The sequence below is a fragment of the Manis pentadactyla genome, chromosome 10 (genome assembly GCF_030020395.1).
Source record: "Manis pentadactyla isolate mManPen7 chromosome 10, mManPen7.hap1, whole genome shotgun sequence".
NCBI classification, from domain to species: Eukaryota; Metazoa; Chordata; class Mammalia; order Pholidota; family Manidae; genus Manis; species Manis pentadactyla.
The window spans coordinates 94,527,695-94,541,713 of record NC_080028.1 but is presented as its reverse complement, the minus strand read 5'-3'; the positions used below and the strand labels follow the sequence as shown (position 1 = coordinate 94,541,713).

General features: G+C 45.8%; 1 protein-coding gene across 1 annotated transcript; it reads left to right on the top strand.

The window, feature by feature from the left end:
* Positions 1-5,708: 5,708 nt before the first annotated feature.
* On the top strand, positions 5,709-9,258 carry CCL26 (C-C motif chemokine ligand 26). Its single transcript, XM_036905436.2, has 3 exons — positions 5,709-5,983; positions 6,071-6,185; positions 8,977-9,258. Exons 1-3 carry the CDS (start codon positions 5,911-5,913, stop codon positions 9,071-9,073), a joined length of 285 nt encoding a protein of 94 aa, XP_036761331.1. The 5' UTR covers positions 5,709-5,910; the 3' UTR covers positions 9,074-9,258.
* Positions 9,259-14,019: the final 4,761 nt, after the last annotated feature.

Genomic DNA, 14,019 nt, shown 5'->3' with positions numbered 1-14,019 from the left:
TCTATGGGGCTCAGTGACCCCTTCCATTCAAATCCCTGGACCCTGTTTCCATTTATGGCCCATCCTCTCTTCTGTAGATGGTATAACAGTCTAGATGCTACACCTTCTAGGTATGTAAGAGAATCAGAAGTAAGCATGATGTCTTCAGTATAACAGTGTATTGGTGGTTTCTCCCAGGCTGCTAAATTCTGGACTACAAGCCCATGGCAGATGGTGGGACCATGGGGGTACCCCTGTGAAAAGATGGCAAAGGTCCATTGCTGCCCTTTCCATGTGAAAGCAAACTGTTCCTAACTTTCTTTATCTATATCAATAGAGAAGAAGGCATTAAAAGAATCCACAGCATAGTGGTATGTCCCTAGTTCATGACTGAGAATGTCCACGAGGGCAGCAATAGAGGTGACAGCAGCATGCAGATGGGGTATGACTTTATTCCATATGCCAGGAGCCATCTGGCTTTTTTACTGGCCATACTGGGAAATTAAAAGGGCTATGGGTGAGCCTTATAATACCTCCCTTCTCTAGTTCCTGGAGAGTTTCTCAGATTCTTTATGTCCTCCTGGCAACTTGTATTGTTTGGTATTCATCACCCACCAAGGCATGGGCAAAGCTATGGGCAGGTACTTGGCATGTCCCCTCAAAACTGTCCTCACTGCACATATCCTCAGTTTGAACTCACCTGCAGTGGTCTGTAGCCATAGGCCCTGCAGAATATTCCCAGAATTTATCTGGGGATAGGAGAGATATATACTATATACTATTTTGGGGGTAAACACCATATCCCCAGTGGGATACAGGCTTGTCTCACTCTGATGGCCTCCATGTCTGTCAATCACAGCAGAGGCCCTGGGCAACCACTCAGGGTTGCCATAAATCAGTGAACATTCAGCCCCTATGTCTACCAGAGCAGGACATGTTGTATATTCATTGGGGACCAATAAATTGATACTTCATCATGTGGCCTCCAGCCCCCACCTGGCCCCACAAGGCGGGTACCTTGGCCCTCCCCTCAGCCGAACTATATTGCCCAATCAGCTCCCTCCTAGGGTCCAGGTGCGGCCAGCTCACTATCCCGCATGAAGTTCTGCAGGTGTGCTGCCCAGACTTACAGCTTTGTCGCCAGCTCCCGTTCTTTGGCCTTTGCCTCAGCCAGCAGCTGGAAGCACTGCTTCAACTTCAACTGTTGCTAGAGCTCCAAAAAGATTTTATTTGACTTCCCACCCAGCTTCTGTTTGTCTGCTCCTGCCTCTATGAAATCAACCCACATCTGTGTCCTTGTGACCTTCACAGGGCCCTTTAATCCCTTCCTCTTAGTAGTGGCATGCATTCCCTTACACATTTAATTGCTCAGCCTCCCCCAAATCTGCCACAGTACAGGTGACCATATTCATGGGCTGCCCCATGTAGGGGGCGAGAATGGCCAGTAAGGGCCCAAAGAAGGATGAGGTAGCTGTTTGCAGCACCATATCCCTCATTCCCACCACAAACAGCTTCTTGTCCAGACCATGATTTCTTGGGTTGTAAATGGCATTCTTCACGCCCAACTCCTGTAATGCCTGTTGAAGCTCTGTGTACATCTGCCATTTAGTGTAAGAAGATGGTAAGTCACCTCAATTGCACCATGTGGTATGAAGGGCTGCCATCAACCACTTGAGAAGCAAATGGTTACCTGGGGTCTGGTATGTATTTTTCAATTGCTGCCATAAGGCAGGATGAGTTGACAGGGAAACCAGCTTTCCCATCTCTGTCCCAGACAGGAGGATACTACCTACCCCTACATCCCAAAGGCACAGGAGCCAGACTGATATGGACTCCAAGGGTTTTTGCCAAACCTGGGAACCCAGATACACCAGTTCCACCTGTGTATAGGGACAGAACACAGAGTGCTTCACTGTACCTGTCACACAGGGTCCCACAGTCGCTGCATCTTTACCTTCTGGACTACAACCAGTGGGAGTTAAATAAAGAAGGGGTCTCAGGTATCACCTCAAAACCTTCCTCTTCCTCCTCCTCCAATGTATCCTCCACAGCTTCTGGGGCCAATGGCAGCTCTCCTGCTGCTGCACAGAGCACCACCCCCTCAGCCTCCAGTACCTCCCTATGTTCTCCACAGCACGTCACATCTCATGTTCTCGCACTGTCTCTTGTGCTTCTTGCGGAAGCATGTCCTTTTGGCGGGACTCATCTATGGCTTTTTCTAATACTGTGAGCAATAGCCAGCCCATAGTTCTCACTGCCAAGCAGGCACTCCATTTCTCCAAGGATTCCCCAATTTTGTGGAGGGCCTCCTCCACTGCCTTAGGCGTCACCTCCTCCTCCCCCAAGTCCTGGAGAGGGGCCCGCACCGCCAGGAGGGTTGCCACCATGCACCACATACCCGTTGGGGGATATCCCCTCACCCATAGAGACAACCTAGTCCATGTTTTCAGTCTTCAGCAAATCCTGCTGACTATGCCAACTGCAGCACAGGAGCTCGGCTCCTAGCAGGTTGACCCTGGATTTAGCAAGACTGAAGAACAACAGACCATTTGATTGATGGTTCAGACCAGGCTTTATTCTCCCAGTGGCAGGTCGAACACTGATATCATATCCACACAAAAGTACCTGGTGGTCGTCTTTTTATAACAGCATAGACAATAGTGGCTCACTGCCAGCAGTTATATAAGCATGTATCTGTGCAGTGGGCCAAGTGATTATATATGCATGAAGCAGCATATGCCTTTGCAAGTGGGTACAAGCATGAGACAGCATCCAGGCAAGTACCCTGGCCATGGTGATTCCATTTTCCATACAGCTCTACAAGACTGCCCCCACTTTAGACACCAATGCAAGTCCAGGTTGTCACCTGTGCTTTCAAATAACTGGCTGTCGACTGGAGGATAGGGATTGAGAATTTGCTAGAGTGGTTCACAGGAGTAAGGAAAACTAGATTTATTTACTAAATTACTAGGTTTACTAGATAGAGGGTCCAATTCAGGACAGCTGGATAGAAAAGATGCACAGGGTAAGTGTAGAGAAAATGGAAGTTCCTATAGCCAGAATTTTCACCTGACCCTGCTCAGCTTGCTCACTGCACACATGTGTGCAATACATTATTATTGACTCTATATAAAGAGCTTTGCCCAGAGCTCTGGGCTGCATGGCTGCAGGAGAGCAGGGGCTGGAGTGGTGGCAGCACTGAGGACAGAGACTGAGACAGCTGGTGGGGTGGAGAGGCCCAGAGGCAGAGACCGGCTTGCTGCATGCAGACTAGCCTGCCACCATGAGAATAAAGTTGGGTATAAACCCTTTCACCACAAGAACATTCCATTGTCATTATTCTGCCTCACTAAATCAAGAGGAACTTGCCTGGGGCTGAAACCCACTGGTAAGACAGCACCTCCTGTATTGGCCAACCCAGTAGCTCTCTGAACCCTGTTCTTTTGGGATTTTTATGGAGGCTTCATTGTGTAGACACAATTAATTAAGTCACTGGCCATTGGGGATTAATCACCCCAGGGAGATTAGGGAGTGGGGTTGAAAGTTCCAATCTTCTATTGACATGGTTTGTTTCCCTGGCAACCAGTTCCCATCCTGTGATTTATCCCACAAGCCCTTCTAAAGTCACTGCATGAGTGTAAACTCAGGTGTGGTTCCAAGGAGCCCATTTCAGTGAACAAGACACTCCGCTCACCTGTATTGCTCTGGAGCTCTTTCAAGAACGGAGGACAAAAGACCAAATGTTAAAACAAAAGATGTTCCCTTATCATTTAGAAAATTACATGGGTTTTAAGAGCTGTGTGCCAGGTCAGGTAGACCAAATATGTATCTCTTATTTAAAATCACAATATCACAAGAGCCTACCCTAATCCAATATGACCTTCTTTTAACTAGTTACAGCTGTAAAAGCCCTATTCCTAGATAAGGTCACATTCTGAAGTTGCGGGTTGCTGAGAATTTTGGAGGAGCACTATTCAACCTAGTCTGGGTGCATTGCAAAAGTCTCCCCTGTTGCAGATTGCCTTTTCACTCGGTCGTTGGTGTCTTCTAATGAATAAAAGTCCCACATTTTTATATAGTTCAATTTACCAACTGTTTATCAACCCCTTATGTTCACTGTGTTCCATTTATGAAACATTTGGGTTCCCAACACACTGTCGCTGTTTATTCAAGTAGAAACTGGTGTGTGAAGATGCCCAGTAGAATCGTGTGGGGTGAATTGGAGGCACAGTGGAGCTGAGCTTAAAGAAGAGAACATTCAGGGGCAAACAAGGTAACGGCTGTAGCAGGAGCTGCTGGGGCCTGCCCTATCCCCTCCACTCACTTCTGTGAGCTAAAGGGGCCTGCTGGGGCCTGCCCTATCCCCTCCACTCACTTCTGTTTGTTGAGGGCGCCCTGCCTGAGGGCTTTCCTCTGATCCCAGCCTGCTCGTAGGACAAGCCAGCAATGTAGGGTGCAGCCCTCAAGCAGTGATATGCAGAGAGCTGGGGGATAATATCCCCCATTTCTCACCCCACATCTGGGCCAATTTAGGCTTGTTCTGCAAAGACTCCCAGAACCCCCCAGTGGAACTGAGTGCCAGCTGCCCACGGCAATAACTTGCTCCATCACCTGCCCCATCTCTTCCCAACCTCCCCTCCCCTCCCCTCCTTGGTGTCTTCTGGAATCACCTTCCTCCTGCGTTACATGCACTGGGACCCTTTTGTCGCAGAGCCTTTTCTAGGGGAACCCAAATGAAAACAACAGATCTGCCAAAACCTCAATTGCCTCATCTTCTGAAAGGACAGAAATTGGGCATTTTTCTATTAGTGGGTCATACAGAAATCAGAATATAGATTTGGGCCAAATTTTAAGAAGAACTTAAAAGAACTTTGTTAACAGTCAGAGCTGTCTTAGGTTGACATGATTCAATGGTGAGTTCCTTACACTTGGAGTGCTCAGAGCAGGCTGGATGACCCCGAGGGGTGTTTTAAAGGGCTGGACTAGACGAGATTTAAAGGCTCACTTAGCCCTGAACAATTCTATGGTTCTAGATGGCTAATAGCCTTTTGCTTTTTTAACCTTAAACTTGAATGTTTAAAGCATGGTGGCACATCAGTGAGTGGGAATGTCTGAGCCCTACATCATGAAACACGGTCTGAAAGTCCCAATCTACCCTTCTCTAAGACTCTCTTGCCCCATTCTAGATTTGCTTCCCCCATTTTAGCCATATCTGGTTAAAATACAGATTTCTGGGTCCTACTCCCAAAGAGTCTGACCCAGGAGGTGAGAAGCAGGAACAGGGAATATATGTATATTTTTCAGGCTCCAGGCATTTGCGATGTTCTATCAGGTCTGAGACCCTCTAAACCAGCCCGGACAGCCGTAAGTGCCGCCAAGCGGCTCTGCCACCACGTGTCCGGTGATGCGTGGCACTGAGAAGATAGGAAGGCACGTGCCTGGGGCATCATTCTTGAACATTCGTTCCCGTAGTCAGTCTCCTCTCTGCTTGTGTCCTTAGACTGTCCTGACCCCACCAAGAAATAAGCAGTGTTTCAAAAGCAAATAAAGCATTGGCCAGGGCTGGAAATCAATCTAGAACAAACAAGGACGTTATGGAGAATTTTAGGTCAGTTCACTGGAATATTACTTCATTTCCTCTACCCTTGGCATTTCAAACAAGGAAGCGTTGACTCAGATAAAAGCTTCAGGCGGGAAACTCCCAACGGTGCTCTGGCTCCGCCCCTTCCCCCAGAGGACATTTCCTTGCTTTTCAGTCTCCTTCATGGGGATCTGGTTGCTCTTCCACCATAGGGTTAAAAAAGATGCTTTTGTTCTCAACCTCAAAATTCCCTGGAATTTTCTTCAGGGACCGTTCAGCCCCATAAAAGGGGGCCGGTGGAGACTGGGAGAATTCGGGAGAGGGCTGTGAAGGGTCTGACTGACAGCACCATGAAAGTCTTCCCTTTCGGCTTCCCTGTTCTCCTGGTTTTCATCCTGAGTGTCCATCCTGGAACTGCCATGCGTACGTAGCTGTCGCACGCCCTCCTGTGCTGACTGGGAAGAGAAGCCAAGGGGCATCTCCAAGCTCCTTCCTCTCCCTGTTTTTTAGGTGGAAGTGATGTAGCCAAGTTCTGCTGCTTGCAGTACAGCCGCAAGATCCTTCCCTGGAACTGGGTGCAAACCTATGAATACACCAAGAACAGCTGCTCCCAGCAGGCTGTGATGTGAGTATTTCTCTTTTGGGCTTTCAGGGTCCCTACCAGCCACGTTATTGGATGGGTGCTGGGCACACCCCCACAGTCCCAGGATGAGCCTCAGGATGGGAACCTGGTAACTTAGGTGGTCGCCCTGCCTCTGCCACCATCAAGTGTGACCTGAGCTTCAGTTTCCTAACTTTCTTACCATGTGGCAGCCCCACGCAGGCCTTGTGCTAAGTGCTGTGTATGAAAGAGTGAGACAGCCCTTGTGGATCTTAGAGCTTGCAGAAGAAAGGGGTATCACAATTGTGATGATGTGTGAAGGGGACCCCAAGAGGGAGATCATCATTGTAGGGAAGGCAAAATCTCTGCCTTCTTAGGGGCTCCAGCAGGACCTGAGAATTTAATTGACATAAGACCGATTAACGGGAGAAAAGCATACAGATTTTTCCAGGTGCATGGGGGCCCCATAGGAAAATGAAGACCCAAAGAAGGGGCAAAACCCAAATGCTTTTTTGCTAGGTTGAACAAAGAGCTGCAATTGTGGAAATGTGACTAAAATCTGCTGCAGCAGGGCAGGGGGTGGGTGGGCAGCTACTGGATGATAAGAGTTATCGTAACAAGGTCTGTTTGCACAGAATTCTCTTGGCCTTGACTCCCTATCTCGTGATAAGAATATTTATTTCCTCCTGTTCAGGGAGGACATTTTCCACACGGGAGTTTTATCTCCTGCCTTCAGGAAGGACAGGGAAGGTCAAAAATATTTTTTGTACCTGCTGGGTTTTTTTCAAGTGTCATATCTCAAAATAATCCTTATGCCAAAGTGGCATATTTTGGGGCAGCATATTCTGCCACCCTTTATCACAGTCATAGGAGGATCTAACGTAGTGTTGGGATGGTCTCCTGGAGGAAGTGACATTTACACCAAGACCCCCCAAGGATATGTGGGAGTGGCCCAGGTGAAGGGGGCAGGGAGGAGCATGGGTGTGCCAGGCAGAGAAGAGCAGGTGCACGGGAGGATGACAAAGCAGACAGGTGGACAGGAATCAGGTCCTGCCGGGTTTGTTGGTGGTAGCAGGAGAGATGCGCACACCTGTCAGGGTCCCGGCAGGACTAAATGAGATAATACACACAAAGCATTTAGCACTGCACCTGCCCACTGTAAACAATCACCAAACGGAAGCTGACTTTACATGCAAATACCTGGGCTGGGGGCAGTCACCAGTGCCTAGGACACGTGGCTCATGAACATCAGAGAATGGTGCAGAAGGGGAGAAAAGGGGCTCCAGAGACAAACTTGAATGTCATTATTTTGAGACAGTTAAGAGAGGAAAAGAGGCACTTAAGTGCCTAGTTCTGGGGGTGCGGGTGCTCCAGACCTCAGAGTGCCCTGGGTCTTCTCCTCTGTGTCCTGATTGGCTTCCTGGAGTTTAAATACATCACTGTACTTAACCAACAGTTGGCAAAAAACCCTGAGCTGGGCTCAGAGTAGTGGCTCTGTCACTTACAAGCTGTGTGACCTGGGGTAAATCAAGTATCCTCATTTGAAAAGGAAGGTGGGAAGCCTGTATCACTTATTCACGGTGCACGACAAACCACCCCAAAACTTAGTGGCATAATACAACAACGATCATTTGCTTCTCTCTCATGGTTTCTGTGGCACAGGAATTCCAGAAGGGCTTGGCTGGGTGACTCTGGCATGGGGTCTCATGGCGCATGGTTGTAGCTAGATGGTGCTGGCGCTGGAACAGTGGGGGCTGGCAGCCTGTCTGGCTGCTGAGTCTCTCTATGAGTTTCCCTGTTGGGCTAGTGTGGGCTCCATCACAGTATGACAACCTGGGGTGGTGGGGCTCCTTGCAAGGTGGTTCAAAGCTCCAGATAAGTGCTCCAGGGAACCGGGCAGAAGCTCTAAAATCTTCTATGACTTAGCCTACAAAGTCACATAGCATCCCTTCTGCCACATTCTATGGGCCGACCGGTCCCTCAGGCTGGCCTAAGTTCAAGGGAAGACATACGCCTCCATCTGTCAATGGGAGTTATGTCAAGGAAATTTGCAGCCATGGTTTTAAAGATGCACAGAGCCCTTCCTCTCCTTTATTTTCCCATCTCTTTAGCTCCTCTCCCCTGCATGTGCCAGGGCCTGCCTGAGAGCCCTGTAAAACTGCTGTGTCCTTCAAGGGGCTCCAGGATAAAGCACCCCCAACCTAGGCTTTCATCATTTCTGAATGCTCTTGGCAAGCACAAGGCTGGAGGAGATTCAGGGACCTCAACCATGATCCCCCCCAATGCTCTTCACGAGCTCACAGTGCTGCAAGGAATGCAGGAATCACATACAAGCAGCCGTGGCAAACAACCCACGATAATGCGGTTAAGAATTAAGTGACATGATGCGTATGAGGTTCCTTTTTGTGGGTGATGCAAATGTTCTCAGATTGCTAGTGGTGATGGTTACATCCTCTGTGGATATTACCCAAAGCCAGTGAATTATAATTACATGCTTTAAATGGTTGAACTGTATGGTGTGGATATTATACCTCAATAGAGCTGTCATGTTAAAATCAGGTTAAGAAGCATGGTACAGCTTACATACTTCATTCTAGAGCTGTTGAAAATTCTCTCCTGGGGGAGGTGGGCCTGGAAGTGTGCTTTCTAGTAGAAAATAAGGCAGCAGAGAGCAGGGAGGAAAAAAGGCCAGGAGAGAGAGCAGAGACAGTGCAGCAGGAGGGCAGCAAGGTGACAAGACACCTCTGCCAGCTGCCCCTCCCTTTCCAGGAGGCAAAAGTTCTCATCATTGATTGTCAGCTTCTCTTTTCCACAGATTCACTACTAAAAGAGGCCACAAAGTCTGTGCACAGCTGAAGGAAAAATGGGTACAGAAGTACATTTCTTTACTGAAAGCCCAGAACCAACTGTGACCACCAAAATTTCATCCCAACACCACCTGGAACCTGCCTTGGCCCTGCTGCCCCTAGTGAATCTAGAGAATTTTTTCAATACAAGGCCCCATGGGTCTGGAGGAGAGGAGAGGGAATTTTCCATCAGAGTTTTTTTTTTAATGAAAATTTTTAAAAAATAAAGATTTGATTTGCTCATAAACATTCTTATGCAATAAAACCTGAGTTTTTTTCAAAGAAGGGAAACTGAGTCAGTATTTGTGGCTGGTTTCCTGGCAGGTTCCCAACCCCTGCACCAACCCTGGTATTGAATTTCTGCCATATGTTTTTGTGGTTTTTATGCAAAAAAGCAAGGACGATTTTAATACATTTTGACAAAATTGTCCCCTAAATGTTCTAACATTATTTAGAGAGGCAAATTTATATTATTTGGAAATATAATATAATATAACCACCTCATAGCTTCTTTAGTGCAGGGTTGCTGAAATGCCTCCCTATTTGGCAGTGTTTTCTCATAAGATATGCGTTGGTAAAATGCAAAATCTCAAAAATAATAAACATGAATACTTCTGCATATGGTCAACCTTAAAAAGTAAGCAAAAGCTATCACATTTTAAAAATCCAGAGTTCTAACATCTCTTTAAAAATCAGGCGTTTTGGTAATCCGGGCCAAACCCCTGCAGCAGTGGGAATGGGGGCAGGGGGAAGGGTGTGCACCATTAAATGAGGCCTGAGCCCCACTGTCTGAGTCCCTTGCCCCACGACCTACTTGAACCTCTGCTCCTTCTGAGTTCTGTTCCAGCCACACTACCCTCTTGGCTGATCCTCAGACACGCCCAGCTTCCTCCCTGCAGAGGACACTGGCCCTGTCCTATATTCAAACTGCTCTTCCTTGGGGTCAGCTCGGGATGGAGCCCTCCTTCCCAGGTGTCTGTCAGTTATCCCCCCACAGAGCACCCAACCCAAAGGCGCAGCATGCATTCCCCTCACTGTGGGTTGAATTGTGACCCCCTAGAAGAAGATCTGTACATTGAAGCCCTAACCCCCAGTACCTGTGATGTGACCTTATTTGGAAGCAGGGTCTTTGCAGATATGATGAAAGTAAGATGAGGGCATTAGGGTGGGCCCTAATCCAATAAGAGCATTTGGACATAGCCACAGAGGGAGATGGCCTTGTGAAGGTAGAGGCAGGCATGGAGTGATGCTTCTAGAAGCCAAGGAATTCCAGGAGTGACCAGTAACCACTGGAAGCTAGCAGAGGCAAGGACTGATTCTTCCCTTGAAGAATGGCAGTTTTTTAGCCAAGTGCCCACCCTAATCTAATCATCCTTGGCAAGTAGGTGGAGTAAACCAGTACAGGCATGACTACCTAGGGCCACCACTTCGGAAAGTGGTAGCTCCTGGGAAAGGGAAAGTCCCCCAAAGCAGAGAGGAAGAGAGAGGAATGCATGAGATGGTGATGGTGTGCCCTCAACCACCCATGGCTAAATCCCTGGACAATGTTCAACAGGCATTTATGAGCACCTATTCTGTGAGTGCCCCAGAGTGTAAACTCAGTGCCAGTGTTCAGCTATTCTCCTATGTTAACCCACAGAAAAACTATGAGTTAATAATACAAATCCCTTACAGGAATTGACAGCCTGATTATGTCCAAAACGGGTTCCATTGTCCCTGGAAGACAGAACTCGAAACAGCACCAACAGACCCAAATCAAACTTCATCATTATGACAGAGTGAGACAGGGACCATGGGCTTAGACAGAGTAGGGTGAGGGCCTCCCGAAAAAGCAAGGCAAGGTATTTACAGTCAAAGCAATGTAACAGTGTAAAGTCCCTACTGAAACTCTGTGTTCAGTATTATGCAAAGTTAAGGTCACACTAATTCTCCAAGGTAAAGATACCAGACTAGGAATATAGACACCTTCAGTGAGATCAGTTAAAGGTCAAAAGGCCAGGAGCAACTTGGCCTGGAATGTTTGAGTGTTCTGCAAGGGTATCTCAGCATAACCTGTGACTTCACTGTAAACAGCCCTTGCAAACAGACCACAACCCAGCCACCCAGCCCACCTTGAGGGCAGGGCAGTGGTACAAGTCCACACCCTAAGCTCTCAATTCCCCCAAATCCTCAACTGCCTATAAATCCCCTAGACAACGCACCACCCCGGGCTCTCTTGTCCCCTCCTGGCGTAAGCCAGGAGCTCTGTCTGTCTTCTCACTGTATCTCTTAATAAAAGTCTCCCTGGCTCTCCTACTTTGACTGTTTGTTAAATTCATTCTTCGACTCCGCAAACAAGAACCCCAGCATCAAGAGTCCTTGTTATGCTGCTTCATTCTCAAAGGTTCCACGGCAAATTTCCACAGGAACATGCAATGGTGACAATAATAATAACTAATATTTATGAAGGGACCAGTCTATATTCCTGGTAAGCATGTTTACATTCATTTTCTCATTAAAAGGGAGGCATTACTATTACTTATTATTATGTCTCTTTGTAGATGAATCTGATACACAGGGAGATTCAATTACTTGGCTGAGCTCACACAGCTGGTACATGGTGGGGCCAAATTTCTCTAAGTCTAGGACTTTAGACAGCTATTTTTATGCTGTCTTCCTACAACTGGACCATTCATTCATGGCAGGTGAAGCAACAGGATAACATGAATGCCATGTAGACATAAAGAAAGTGAGAGCTGGTGTGTTGTGACAAAGCCATTTTTCACTTGAACATCATTTCCCAGATCTACACAGTCCTTAGTGTCACTGCTACATCTAATGCTTCAAGGTTGAAAGACTGTGGGCAAGTGGAGACAAAAACCAAATGCATCTTCAGAAACAATCATTAAATAACAAGGGTGCAAATATTTACCCAGGAAGTATCAGAAAATATCAGGCAAATTTTCATCCTCCAATATTATGTTTAATTAGAAACTGAATTATGAAAACACTAGATTTGTATACAAACAAAAGTTTCAAATAGATTCTGTTTGTCTGGTTTGCTAATTGGAAATCAGCCAGTCTTTCTGCCGAGCAAATATAAACAGACTCTAATCGCTGGCTGGAAATGAAAGGCAAACCTGCTCTGAGTCTAATGCTGGGGCTGCTATGAGCTGAGTGACATGAGTGGTGTTTGGTAACAGTGTGAGGATTAGCACCCCCCAGCTGGACAATCTGACAAAGGCAATTTAAACCGCAAAGGAGCAGGACATAATTATAATTTTTAAGTGAAAAAGGCTTAAAATGTGTTCCTGACCACTAGGCCAGTGCAATATATCCCTCCCTTACCGTGTGGGCAGCAGTGCAGGCAGAACTCCTGCTCTATGGGGCATTAGGCCATGTGGATCGAAATGTTCCAAAACTATATATATTCTTCCATCCAGAAATTCAGGTTATGGAATTAAGGAAGCCTTTAAGGACTTGGTTATGAGAATGTCTATCATCAAGTTATTTAAAATAATGACATAAGTCACACCATGAGATTTTGGTTTAACCAAATGTAGAACATCTATGCAATAGAGTACTAATAACATAAACGTCATAGGGATGTAAGAAAAGGGGGAGGGCACCTAGAATCAACGTGAATGAACATTTTCTCCAAAGAAGATATACAGATGACCAACAAGCACATGAAAAGATGCTCAACACATAATCGTTAGGGAAATGCAAATCAAAACCACAATGAGATACCACTACACACCTTCCGCTAGGATGGCTATTAGAAAAACAACAATAAGTGTTAATGAAGATGTGGAAATATTAAAATCCTTGTGCAGTATTTGTGGGAATGTAAAATGCTGCAGCCACTGTGGAAAAAAGTATGGTGATTTATCAAAAACTTATGATTCGGCAATCTCACTTCTACATATGCAGGAAAAAAATAGAAAGCTGGGATATGAACAGATATGTGTACACCAATGTTCATGTCAACAGCCAAGTATTCAGTCACAATAGCCAAAAGGTAAAAACAATGCAAATGGCCATTGATGGATAAATAGATAAGAAAAATATGATATATACATACAATGGGATATTATTCAGTTTTAAAATGGAAAGATTCTGACACATGCTACAACATGGATGAACCTTAAGGATATTATGCTAAGTGAAATAAGCTAGCCACAAAGAGACAAATACTGTATTCCATTTACATGCAGTACCTAGGGTACTAGGTACTTCAAAATCAAAGAAACAGAAAATAGAATGGTGGCTACCAGGGACAAGGGGGAACAGGAAAAAAAGGAGTTATTGTCTAATGAGTATAGAGTTTCAGTTTGGGGTAATGAAAAGGTTCTGGAGATGGATGTGGTGCTTGCTGCACAACAACGTGAATGTACTTAATGCCACTGCACTGTATACTTAAAAATAGTTAAAATAGTAAATTTTGTATTATGTATATTTTCCCACAACTTTTTAAAATATAAGACTTTTACTTTTAGTTTTTCTATAATGAACACATACCTGTACAACTTTTAACATTTAAAAACTACAGATAAAACTATGAAAGTAGCCAGATATAGGATAAAACCTCAAAAGATAGTTTGTAAATGTGTTATGAATCAGACTTGAGGAATACTAAGTTCATTCCAAGTGATTAAGGAATATGATCTACCTAAGAATAAAGATACATAATTATTTATTCATCTCATTTTTATGGAATGCCTACTGTGTTCTAGCTCAATTCAGATCTTGAGGATACAACATGAAAATAATGGAAACAGTGCCTGCTCTGGGGGATTAGTGGGAGAAATATTCCAGGAAATGAAGAAGTGATCATTTCAGATGGAGAAAATGCCACAAGAAATATGAGAGTAATTAGATAGAGAATATCTTAAGGGAGAAACAGCCCTCTTTAGATAGTGTTCTGAGAAGGCATCTCTGAAGAGGTGATATTTGAGCTGTGGCTCAAATGATAAAAAGCAGCCAAAGCTGCCAAGGTGAGAAGATTCTGGGCCTTGAGCAAGTGTGAAACC